Source organism: Anguilla rostrata, chromosome 4 (assembly GCF_018555375.3).
Source record: "Anguilla rostrata isolate EN2019 chromosome 4, ASM1855537v3, whole genome shotgun sequence".
In the NCBI taxonomy this organism is placed as follows: Eukaryota; Metazoa; Chordata; class Actinopteri; order Anguilliformes; family Anguillidae; genus Anguilla; species Anguilla rostrata.
This window is the reverse complement of record NC_057936.1, coordinates 44,850,188-44,863,373: the sequence shown is the minus strand read 5'-3', so window position 1 is coordinate 44,863,373 and position 13,186 is coordinate 44,850,188. Positions and strand designations below refer to the sequence as shown.

Here is a 13,186-nt window from a genome sequence, read left to right as displayed (position 1 = left end):
GGATGTTTTTAATGAAGACACGACAGACGTACTAATTGTTTGTATGTCGGGAGACAGAGAACAGGGTGAGGTAACATGAATGTAGAAACATGCCATTTGCTGATAAGAACGTTTTATACAGTAGCCAAGTAAAGAAGTAGTGAGTAGAAACACCACAGTGGTCAGCTGTTGTAACTTTGAGAAAATCGATAAAAGTCCCCTCATGAAATTCATATGGCTGCCTGTGAATGCCTTTTGATAAACATATGCATTGAAGTTTCTGATCTTCTGACAACTGCAAAAGCAATCGTTTAAAAGCAATAGACAATTATTAATTAGCAAATAATTGTGCATAAGAAATTAAAGATTTGACTGAGGCCGAGGCGGGATTCAATCCTCTGACTTTGCGATGCCAAGGCAAAAACATTAGCAGAGAGCCACCGATAAAGTAACTGTCCATTTTCTTGGTGAAATGTGCTCATGGTTTTAAAGAAAGCAGGCCAGTAAGCGCAATGAGCTACGGTTGTATTCCATATGGCTTGGCTATATTGTAGCCGGCTAGAAAACTTTCACAATGAAAGCAAATGTAGCCGGTTAACTGAATGTGTAGATGGCATGTCATAAAACAGTCAAAACGTTTGGTGAAAGACCGGCTAGATTTGGTACACAAGGATCCCGAAGAATTATACAGTTGCAAAAGCAATAGTTGAAAAGTAATAGACAATAATTAGTGACAAAATAAGCCTGCATAAAAAATAAAAAATTAACCTAAGTTACAGGTGGGATTCGATCCTGTGGCTCAGTGGTCCATAGTCCACGATGTTACCAGTGAGCCACAAACTTACTAGCTGGCTTGACTGGAAATTTTCTTTGGGAAAAACATATAAGTCCATTTAGCATGTGTATGTGACATTTTGATTGGCTGGTGTAGGTAAATGTCCAATGGGCAGACATATTGTCTGTGGGCTTGCAGCATTGCGATAATGTAACGGGCAGGAAAAAGAAAATACAAAATCCGAAAGTGCAAAGTTGCAAAGTTTGGGGCTTTATTGTGCAGACGTATGAAGTCGTTTGTGAATTCTGTCTGTTGAAATGTCAGAAGTTAGAGAAATGAATGCTTTTAAGGGCTGAGAGTCTGTGGTTAGTGTGGTTATTTCTACAGGAAACCCAGAAAAGTGCCAAACTCTCACTGCTGTATAGGTATGGGGCATGCCGCCCCGCCAAGGCGTAACTTGGTGGGATGGCATACCTGCCATCCCAATTTCTTGTAGACTGAAGACTGATATTTTGTGATAATGAAATTGACACCAGTGTAATTTGTTTGAAAGAAACAATGTGAAAACTGTATATACTGTGTATGTGTGTGTATATATATATATATATACACACTGTAGAAAGACATTAGGCAATGTGTATTGCATGCTTGTTTTGTGAAAATGAACTTGACAGTTCCAGTCTTCAGTTCTTTTACTGTCGATGTAGAGGATGTAATGTGTATGTCCACTAAAGATGATCATTCGTCTTCAGACATTATAGGTGAGGATCATTGCTTCACTCTATTTTTCAATGTTGTGTATCAATTGTGTATTAAATCATTTTACACTGTGAATGCTCAAAAAAATATAACTATGAGAAAATATTTTGTTAGTCTAGGTGACTGTGTGTCAAGAGTACACTGATCAGCCACAACATTAAAACCACCTATCTAATATTGTGTAGGTCCCCCTCGTGCCGCCAAAACAGCTCTGACCCGTCAAGGCAAGGACTCCACCTCTGAAGGTGTCCTCTGGTATATTTGGATTTCTGTATATATTTGTATCTACTGTATATTTGTATCTGATATTTTGTATCTACTGTAAATTTGTATCTGATTGTGTTACTTTGTTGTCTTTGATGCTGCAACAGTGCAAATTCCCCCCGGGGATCAATAAAGTACCCTACTACTACTACTTATTACATTATTGGTTTTTATTACATAAAACATTTGAAATGGATTACATTATTGGGAGTTACTACACTATTGGTAGTTTATTACATTATTAGTTGCTACAGGGCTATAAAAAGCTAAGAAATTGTCAGAGGATGAATTATTTCCACATGATTTTAAAAACTCTCGACGGGTCAGAGCTGTTTTGGCAGCACGAGGGGGACCTACACAATATTAGGCAGGTGGTTTTAATGTTCTGGCTGATCGGTGTACATGAAAGTGCATGTGGTGTACCACAACGATCTATTCTTGGCCTACTCCTTTTCTCCTTGTACATGCTTCCATTGGGTATAATCATTTGTAAATATGGTGTCAACTTTCACAGCTATGCACATGACATGCCGCTACATCTGTTTCACCAAATGTCCCTGATTCCATCATTTTGATGAGCTGTTCAGCTAGTGTTGTCAATTAGATGAGCAATAACCTGCTCAAATTGAACGTTTTTACTATATACTTTTATTTTCACATTTTTAATGTTTTTTTTAATACATTTTGTAATTCTATGCCGTTTCATTTTATTTTATTTCCTTATGCTTGGAAAGTACTTTGAGCCGCATATTAATGTATCAAATGTGCTAAAAAAAATTAAGTAACAATAACAAATAACAAAACTAATACTAATAATAATAATTATTATTATTATTGTTACATTTTAAAATACAGTTGTTTGCTGATTCACAAACAACTGTATTTCAGTTGTTTGTGTTCATTCAGGAAAACTACATAGGACTGTGAATATCTGTTGCTGTACAATTACCACTGACGATAGCCTGCTGCCACATCTGCCATTGCCTTGCTTTTTCCTTCTCACAAAATCCATCTGCCACTATCTACATGTGAGTTGAAGAATTAATATTTGCAAGACCATAGTGTCTTACGGTCTTGCATTTCTTCTAATAGTTATCTTGCTACAAGCACCTGCAGCAGGAACATGCACGTGTAGCAATAACCCAAGAATTACATTTTTTATTTTTTTAAATAAACGCAACATTTCTTATCTACAGTGTTCAAAATTATGCTCTTCTTATTTGCTCATCATCATTTCTATTTGTATTATATCAATGACTCCTTTAAATATTGGATCGTTAAGTATTTTTGCAAAACCACAGGCTGTGAATTAATATTTGAAAGTTGTGTTCTGTACTTGCACAATGCTTTTTTTTAAAATTGTGAGTAATTCATTTACAACATTTGAGTTGTGCCCTTACCCTCTCCTTCCTGTAACAGTTTCTCCTCCTCAAGACCCTCTGACTTCAGTGGGTTAACATATGCAGCCCTGGAACAGGACGTAAACTCTGATGTAATAGGAAGTAAACACAGGCTCATTCAGCAGCTACCCTCCATAAATCCAGGCTACTTCTCTACCCTGTGGCTCTGAGGACTGCTTTACCTCTTGTTCTCAGGATCACGGGCAACCATGACAAATGTGGCATCCAGCACAGGACTGTAGGCTCCATCATAGAACTGTGAAAAGAACAACACTGTGATGTCCTACATTACATTAAATTACAGGCATTTGGCAGACACTCTTATCCAGAGCGACGTACCACAAAGCGTATAACCACAACCAGGAACAAGTGTGTCGAAAACAGATTTATTTCAGCTTTAATTCACTATATCAGAATTCCAGTGGGTCAAAAGTTTACATACACTGTCTCTATAAACAGTCTGGAAGATTAGCTCAGGAGGTAAGAGCGGCTGTCTGACAGTCGGAGGGATACCGGTTCGATCCCCCACCCTGGGAATGTCGGAGTGTCCCTGAGCAAGACACCTAACCCCTAATTGCTCCCAATGAGTTGATTGGTAACTTGCATGGCAGCCTTTCACCATTGGCGTGTGTATGAATGAGAGGCATCAATTGTAAAGTGCTTTGGATAAAAGCGCTATATAAATGCAGTCCATTTACCATTTACCATTCCAGAAATTGATGTAATGACTTTTCAGAAGCTTCTGTTTGACCAATTGTCATAATTAGTTAATTGGCACCTGAGGCTGTATTTAAGGGCCTACCTTTAGAGCCACTGCCTTTTTGCCCTTGATATGGGAAAATCCAAGCAACTCAGCAACCTCAGAAAATATTTGTGGACCTCCACAAGTCTGGTTCCACCTTAGGAGCAATTTCTAAACAACTGAAGGTAGACACGAGCATCTGTACAAACAATTGTATGCAATGCATGGGACCACAAAGACACTGCATCGTTCTGGAAGGAGGCACAAATTAACTCCAAGGGCTGAACAAACTTTGGTCTGAAAGGTTCAACTGAAATCAAGACAACAACAAAGGAACTCCCGAAGGATTTGGAGGCATCAGGTACCAAAGTATCTACATCCACCATTAAAAGAATCCAATGTTGCCATGGCCTGAAAGGCTGTCGTGCAAGGAAGAAGCCCCTACTCCAAGACCGGCATAAAAAAAAGCCAGAATGAAGTTTGCAGGTGATCACCAGGATGAAGACCTAGCCTTTTGGAGGAACAAGGCTCCAGAGTGCGACCATTTTGGTTGCACATGCGACCAAAAATCTGTCAAGTGCGACTAAACATTTTCATTGGTCGCACCGGTGCGCCTGACATTTAGCAGGTCTGTCTCTTTGTGTATGTGCGTAGCGTTATTCTTTTCCCCACCCGCATTTTGCGAAGACCCGCCCCTACTCTGCCTCTGATTGGCTCTGACCCTGATATTCTTCTTCGCTGAATGCGGGTGGGGAAAAAAAAATAAGTAATGTGTGTATTAGTGATGCGTGGATCGCAGTTATATCTGCGGGCACCACAGTTAATCCGCTGATCGGGCGGGCCGAGTCATAAAAATTAACATTCTGATTAAAAGCGGATGGGTTGTGGGTGGGTGAAATAATACATCATTAATGAGGAAAATATGAATTGCATTCTGTAAAATGTGAACATATTTTAAGCTCCATTTTTGAAGCAGGTTAATGAAACGTGTTCCAAGCTGGGCTTGTACCTACGACCCCATGTTCCCAAGACTGTAACCTTACCCACTAGGCCACAGACGGACTAGCTGTTTGAACGGGAAATGTTTCAGAGTGAAAATGGATGGGTATTTTGCGTGTGTATGCGCGTTTTTGATTGGGTCGTGTAGGTGCAGATTTGGCTGGTGTCAGTGAAATGTCCAATGGGGAGACATGTTGTTAGTGGGATAGGCGGCAGGAAAAATAAGAATGAGAAGAAGAAGAAGAAGGAGAAAACGCAAAATCCCCTTAGTTTGGGGCTTTATTGTGTGGACATGTGAAGTTGTTTATGAATTCTGTCTGTTGAAATGGGGTCAGAATGTACAGAATTTAATGTTTTTAAGGGCTGAGTGTCTGTGGCTGTTGTGGTTATTTCTGTGGGGAACCCTGAAAAGTGCCAAACTCTCGGTGCTGTATAGGTATGGGGCATGCCCCCGCCAAGGCGTAACTTGGCGGGATGGCATACCTGCCATCCCAATAGCAACTATACGCTCATTGTGGCCAAGCAGAATTGATAACGCTTCAGAAAATATTTAACTTTAAAAGATTTAATTCAATTTTCTACTGGGACTCTTGCCGTTTATTGAGGGTGTGAAATTTTGGTGCCGCTGACTATAATCAAATGTTTTTCCACATTTACCGTTCGATTGAGCAAGTAACATTCAAAGTATATTTTTAGAGGTTAGTGCTGTCCGATTGTGCTAGCTACTTCACATCAACCTTGAACGGCGATCGATAAAGGCTAACAGCACAGTACCACTTAATTATTGTCACTTCTATGACCATTGTAATGAACTAAAAAAAGGCGACAAACGACCTTTTCTGCGAGAAATGCATTGTCGAGCTCACGCGCATACATTGCTGGTGACATTCTAAAGCTCTGTCATGGCGAAAAAAAACACATTTCTGGACGGACGAGGAGACCAACTTTATGCTATCGCAACTAAAGGAGTTAAATATCTTAAAATACATGGATGGAAGAAAAACGCGGAATGGCAAACTATTCAAAAAGGTTGTGACAAAACTGGAGGAAGCAGGATTTGTAAGAAGCCTTCGGCAGACACACCTCGGTCAATAAATCGATTCTTTCCGAGTCATGTATATTGGGAGAACGACAATAATCCAATTAAATCTCATCTTTGGCCAAATCAAGCTATTAACATAGATCGATTTCAACTGTGCATGTAAACGCACTGCTTGTGACCCACTGAAAATCTGAAATAAGTACATAAAAGCTGAAATAAATCTGCCTCTTAGCCATTACTGTGAAATGACCTCTTATGGAAATAAAGTACATACCCTAATTTACTAAACACAGGTAAAGTATGGTAACATGAAATGTGTGGAGTTGTGAAAAATTTAGTTTGAATGTTTTAAGCCTAGGTGTATGTAAACTTTTGGCCTCAACTGTAAGTATGTTAATGGTAGAGTGAAATTTGTTATTTTTAGCTTTACACTTTGACATTTGGAACTGAGATCAAAACATGTATATTAATACTGTAAAACAATAGCTTGATGTTCAAATCCTATTGGATTAGAAGAAAAAAAAAATGAAATTAAGCGTGAAAATTAATATTCAAAAATTTGAATATTCAAATTTTAATTCATTGAAGTGTCTCATGTATATGGCAGAAATTACAAATTTCACTACCATACTTTTACAGGGTATTGTACATACAGATATACACATTTCTTTAAATGTCTTAATGTGAGCAATGAATGGACAACAAAACATAATGTGTAATACCATCTGGTGGTATAAAGGTTTGTGTCTGTTTGTTGGTGATGGTACCTGAGACATGAACATTTTGGCTTCGATGGAGGTCTTGCCTACCCAGGTCACATGACCTGTGAACTTGATGTCACAATCTGGGTAGATGATGTGTTTTCTCATGTCTGCAGGTGCACAGAAAAATATTTAGCTCAAGCCTATGAAGCAACAGAGCTCCCAGTGCTGTACACTGTCACGCTGATACCTGCATTTTTAGGGTGTCATGAATTCAAGCTCTCAATATAAACACCTGAAAAAACATGCAGTCACTTCCAAAAATATACCACTACGGAAATAAGTTTCCTTGTTGCACCTGTTTTGTAAATATATGCTTAAATCCTTGACTTTGCAGCACATATGCCACTGTTGGCCAATCAGTAGAACTGATTCACAGTTAATGAGCAGAACAAAAGTTTCTCAATGAGAACATGAACAGCAAGCCATACCAATTTTGTCCACCAGGGCAGTGACAATGGACAGAGGGGACCGTGGCAGGGCATCATTCTTTGTGTGGGAGTAACATATGAGTACTGTAGAAAAAGAAAGAGAGTAAATGTGTGAGTATGCATGAGGAAGAGTATTTGTGTTCTCACACATGAGCAGGCATTCGGAAGTTGGGTTTGGCCTTGAAGAAACCAATATCAGACAATAGAAGTGCTGTACATGAGAAGTGTGTTTCCTGTACCCTACACCCTATGAAGGGTGGACTCTTTGCATCCACTACTTCAAAGTGTCGAAAGGAACAGGAAGTGCAAACAAGTCATTTGTGCCACACTTTGAGAGGAACACCATTGATGTTACTCAGGTCTGGTGGTCCTGCTTGATTGGCTAGGGTCCTTTCACACTTTTTTCTTGGTTGGTCATATTCGTTTAAAAATTAATCTGCTAAATTTCACTTTGGTTAATTTTCAACTGTGGAATTAAATCTTGGAGCTGGGTCAGCAAAGATGGAACTCCCAAATTTCACAAACAGCAACATATTGTATCCACAAACATGTGTATGTTAGCATGCATCTCAACCTTTTGAAGGCGAGAGACTCAAATTGTGTCAAAAGGCACTCCCTTTCATCTCTGTTGGATAGCTCTTATTTCTGAATGTAGGATCATTTTCTTTTTTTGTTATGCAGGGGAGACTTGCGATTCTCAAATATGTTGAATCTACAGATATTAAAGCCAGTTTGAAGACCACACCATGTTTTGTGATGTTTACACTGTTTCATCACCACGAGTAGTAGCTGCTGAAAACACACGCAGACCACGGAGAATTCACTTCCTAGTAGTTTTACTGCTTCAGGAACTTAAAAAAAAAAACATTATCATTAGCACAGGCAGTTTAAGCCAGCTCAATTTTACTGAGAAAAATTATGGTTCAAGAAGCGAAAGTAAAAGTGCACTGTCTGGAGATTTTTATTTCCATACAATGGACACAATCAAGGACGACGTGAATCCAGCGTGAATACCACTACAGTAATGTCTTGTGTAATAAAATATGAACGTTACTAGCTACTTATATATTTTACTGCTATTTACTATTACAGCTATTGGAACATATAAACATTGTTTTATAGGCAATGCGAAACCTGCAGTTGTTCTGTGTTTGGTAGACTGTTTTTGTTTTTATAATAGTTATATATCATGCTAATTTATTTTTATTTTACTAATTTTTATTGTTAAACATAATTATTTAAAACGGTATCATCAAAATGAGAGAAAATAGTTTTATTTTACGAATTCAGTTTTCTGAACATCTTTCCTCTAGGTACTGCTATTTTTACCCATTATAAAGCAATGGTATGTTCTATTGACATGACTGTATGATACTGTTACTTCCTACATCCTATTCTTGTAATGTAAGATGATATACCCCAGCTGACAATATTGGCTTAGGTGATGTAGTCAAGTGAATGCATTTTTTTAGTAAGATAAAGCTTTTTTTTTTCTCAAATAATAGGGCTTTTCTCTAAACTTGACATTTCCTGATAGGGACAAGTCTAGTAAAAAAATGAGGGGTTATTTATTAGATAAGCCTGTTTAATCTGTAAAAAACTGAGGATGAGTGAAAAACATCAAAATCACCCTAGGTCTCCAAGGGTTAGTTCAACATACCCTCTGCTTCTCCCTGAAAACATTTTTCTTGTTTGCAACACTGTTGAGATCTCAGTACAGAATTACTCAGCTCAGAAGTACCTGCCAGGCTGTCCAGGTCTTCCAGTATTCGGCCAAACCTACAGGAAGGCAAAGCAGAAGCATTCAGAGGAGATGGGGCAGAGTGGCAGTGGCAGATGAGGTGGAAAAAAGCAACTTTTCCATACAGGGCAGAACAGTATTATGCCTCAGGGCATAATACTATGTAGAATTACCTCTGGCAGGTATTGAGGTGTGGTGGTAGGTGACGTGTTGGGTGTGGCATTACCTGCCAGGCGTTCTGTAGTATTATATGTGGTGGGGGCTGGAGTGTGGTGGTAGGTGCTGAGAGTGGTATTAGCTGTAACAGGTGTTGGGCTATGGTGATTCGAGATGGTGAAGAAGGAGTGGAAATACCTGTTGCCGGTGTTAGGGAGGGGAATTACCTGACACTGTTGTGGTAAGTGAGGTATTTCTCTCTCAGGTCTGGCTGGGTGCCTAAAGGCAGGTGCACTTCGATGTAGCTGTCCTTCATCCTCCGCACAGGTAGCTCATCTTGTGAACGTGCAAGCTGGGAACTCAGAGATGCCCTCTCTGCCATTGCCTGTTGGTGATCCCTACAGGAATACAGTTCCTGTTTCACTGCAGAGATGGCTCTGAAGCTCTGTGCTAGCAGAGTTCAGACTAGTCTGCAGTTCAGTGGCAGATATGACTGCATGAAAACTGAGCTGAATTAAATTTGGTGGGTTTCAGTTTTGGTCACTTTTCTGAGTTTCTTGACTGGATATAAGCACAGTTCCTCTTTAACTGTGTGGCAGGGCTCGGTTTGTGGGAGAGGTTCAGGGCAATCGGAGGACCACGCCTACTGGTTAAGTAGGCACACGTGCCTGGAGTGCATCAATAATTAATCCAGGTATTTAAAGTGTACTTTCTTCCCAATAGGGTTCTGTGACCGGGAGAACACAACCCGGAGGAAGAGGATGAAAAAAGCTGAAAAGTTGTTTTGTAGTTTGGTTATTTTTGTATTTGTTATTTTAGTTTGTTGTGTTGCTTTATTATTTTTACCCGGATCCCATGAGGGTGAAAGGCTAAGCGATTATATTTTGTAGAGACCACATTCTCCCTCTCTCGCAGTTACCAAATAAACACCGGAACATTCCCAGATTCTCGTATCTCCCTTTGTACAACTATTTTGTCAAGCAAAGGAGTGTGTCACGGCGTACAACAACCTGTTATGGCAATATTATTGCTGTCTGATACCAGAAGCTCAGGAGATTGATCTCTTGTAGTGGCCCAAGCTCAGACACCCAGTAGACTGTACAGGGGCAGCAGTTTAGTATAATGGGTTAAGGAACTGGCCTTAAAGGTTCAATTCAGTACATACAGCTTTATAAATGTATTCAATTTAAATATACTCTGGATAAGAGTGTCCGTCAAATGCCAGTAATTTAATGTAATGTACAGAACAGGAAGCAGAAGCTTACCCCCAGTTAGTGGATGCTCCCACGGTCTCTCTCAGTCTGTTCCTGACTGGAAAACAAACAGAGTATCCTCTCACTCTCTCACTCTCTCACTCTCTCACTCTCTCACTCTCTCACTCTCGGGTGATCACACAGTATGTGGGCCTGAGTTCAGCAAGCTGCACAGATGGACAGACAGATGGATGTTCTATATAATCTCAAAACAGTGCACTTACTGGAAAGCCGGGTTGTGGAACACAATAATGTTATTAGAATTCATACCATGATTATCCAATGATCAGACATTTTGTGAGTCCACAATAACAATGAGACAGTGTGACTATTATAGACAGACGGAAATGGCTTTCAATCTGCTATGACACTTCTGGTTTTATAAATCTGACACCATGTAGAATCTGGGTGTGAATAAGTATTCACATTTTTGTATTATGACCTCATTTAATGTTCCTGCTTATGACATGTTTGAATCTAATTATATTACATGTACTTAATATCATACAATGATATAATTATGTTGTGCTTTTGTGCGACTGCATACACTCGCCAGCCACTTCATTAGGTCTACCTGTTCAACTGCAAACTGCACCCGTTAACGCAAATATCTAATCAGCCAATCACGTGGCAGCAACTCAATGCATTTAGGCATGTAGACATGGTCAAGACGATCTGCTGAAGTTCAAACCAAGCATCCGAATGGGGAAGAATGGTGGTTTAAGTAACTTTGAACGTGGCATGGTTGTTGGTGCCAGACCGGCTGGTTTGAGTATTTCAGAAACTGCTGATCTACTGGGATTTTCACACGCAACCATCTCTAGGGTTTACAGAGAATGGTCTGAAAAAGAGAAAATATCCAGTGAGCGGCAGTTCTCAGGGCGAAAATGCCTTGTTGATGGCAGAGGTCAGAGGAGAATGGCCAGACTGTTTTGAGCTGATAGAAAGGCAACAGTAACTCAAATAACCACTTGTTACAACCGAGATATGCAGAAGAGCATCTCTGAACGCCACGTCAAACCTTGAAGCAGATGGGCTACAGCAGCAGAAGACCATACCGGGTGCCACTCCTGTCACCTAATGAAGTGGCCGGTGAGTGTATACTGTATCTTCAAAGTTTTATTGGATTCATAACTGTTGCCATTGTTCAGGCTGTTTGCCTGAACTTGCAATTTGCAAATTATAGAGTAGAATCAGTTAGCCTACATGCAGAAGCTTTGTCTGATTAAACAATTGGTAATCTATAAATAGAACCATTTGAGGCCAAATTAAATGACATGCTCATGAAGGTAGAGACAGCTGAAAGGCATTGTCATTTATTGTTTTATTCCTGATTTATCACTGTATTTAAAGACATATGCCAATTCAAACAAAGGATATTTACTTCAATATACATGTCTTCCATGCCTTCTACAAGAAGTGGCAACATTTCAAGAAACCTATGATTTATTTATTTAAGTTTTTTTGTCAAAACCTTTGATACTTGGTGTTCCAACCAGGGCACCAATCACCTGGCTGTGATGGTGTAGTGCAGCACACATGAGTTGAGACCATACAGAATCAGAAAACAGCAGAGGACAGAGGAAACTGCTTAATCAGGGTGCAAACTGACACTAGTGACACTAGCAACAACATAACTTTTTTCCGCCTGTTAACAATGGAATCAGAAGATTAAACAGTTGAGGTTGTAGAGATTTTACAGGAATACTTTCCGCTACAGCACCTCCTATGTCTGCTGTCACCAGATGTACTGCTTTTCTCGTCTGATCTACATATTAAATACGCTTGGACTGTATTTTTCAGCTAGTTTAACAACTATTCTAATCTGCCAAAACTCTCAGGAACCTTTTTTGATTGAAATGAAAGCTTGGGGGAAAGGTAAGAGGAGCTTGTGAGGCTCTTTGGAATCAGCTGCTTGATGCACACGTGACTTCAAGCAAGTCTAAATAGCCTGTTATCATCGCTCATTCGTACAATCTTCCCTTCTTAGCAAGCATTAAATAAATGATATTATCAGATTTAATAATTCAGAGGTCAGCTTGTCCAAGCGGACAGAACCCAATGCAGAGGCAGAGATAAATAAAGCTTAGTGAAGCTGCATGCAAAGCAGGTGCCGCCTCCCATTGGGCTGACATTCAATTAAGACAGAATTAAGAAAGGAATTTTTACCAACACACCATTGGTCACAAGTAAGTGTGAGTTTCCTGTAAAAATACAAAACAAGGTCACCAGAGTTAGGGTACTTACATTACTGATGCAATAACTCACATTAAAGGCACTACCTTACATTAAGTAGCCTGTGAACCAGACCACATAGAACATTAAGATAATTAAATACCCACTGGCCCTGGTATTGCTTGTTTTATGCTTTCAGTGAAATTCCTTCTAAACAGACATATTCTCCCAAAAAGTAATAGTGTTTGTCCATACATTTCTGGGGTGGAGAGAGACTTCTCACTAACAATAAATATAACAGCATGGCCTTGCAAGGAGAATAGGTTATGATTCATTTGCTCAATATGAAAGAACTGTCACAATAAACTGACAAGAACTATTTCCAGACCATTTAGTCATTGCTAGTTCCATACCAGCACGGCTAAAGACAATAGAATGCTAAGATAAGGGTGATATGCAAAGATACAATGTTACACATTTTTTTTTAAATACAAAGGAAGTAAACAACAGTATTGCCACAAATACTGGTATCTTCCACTGGCTGTCAGTTATAACTGCAGATACCAACAACAAAGCTCACAAAGCTCACTATTAAAGTGATGCAAGCTTCTTTACACAATAGTTTCTTATAGCCCCAATTAGACACCAGAATCTAAAAATAGCATTCTCTCAAATTATTGCTTTTATCGGTCACTGATTCAAGGTGCAC

At 39.4% G+C, this 13,186-nt stretch overlaps 1 protein-coding gene and 1 long non-coding RNA gene across 5 annotated transcripts in view; one reads left to right on the top strand and one right to left on the bottom strand.

Moving 5' to 3' along the window:
• The window catches only part of LOC135253451 (uncharacterized), a 47,561-nt gene that overhangs the window by 10,522 nt on the left and 23,853 nt on the right, over positions 1-13,186 (top strand). The gene's annotated exons all lie outside the window — the stretch shown is intronic.
• The window catches only part of LOC135253444 (acyl-coenzyme A thioesterase 9, mitochondrial-like), a 60,837-nt gene that overhangs the window by 33,761 nt on the left and 13,890 nt on the right, over positions 1-13,186 (bottom strand). For 2 of the 4 annotated variants that reach the window (XM_064332738.1, XM_064332740.1), the window contains 8 exons: positions 12,480-12,506; positions 10,315-10,360; positions 9,277-9,447; positions 8,894-8,931; positions 7,153-7,236; positions 6,728-6,831; positions 3,360-3,433; positions 3,178-3,245 (listed from right to left, as the gene is read on the bottom strand). In XM_064332738.1, the coding sequence (XP_064188808.1) occupies positions 3,178-3,245; positions 3,360-3,433; positions 6,728-6,831; positions 7,153-7,236; positions 8,894-8,931; positions 9,277-9,447; positions 10,315-10,360; positions 12,480-12,506 (612 nt within the window). The remainder of the gene's footprint in view (positions 1-3,177; positions 3,246-3,359; positions 3,434-6,727; positions 6,832-7,152; positions 7,237-8,893; positions 8,932-9,276; positions 9,448-10,314; positions 10,361-12,479; positions 12,507-13,186) is intronic. The other 2 variants (XM_064332739.1, XM_064332741.1) reach the window with 1 other exon arrangement.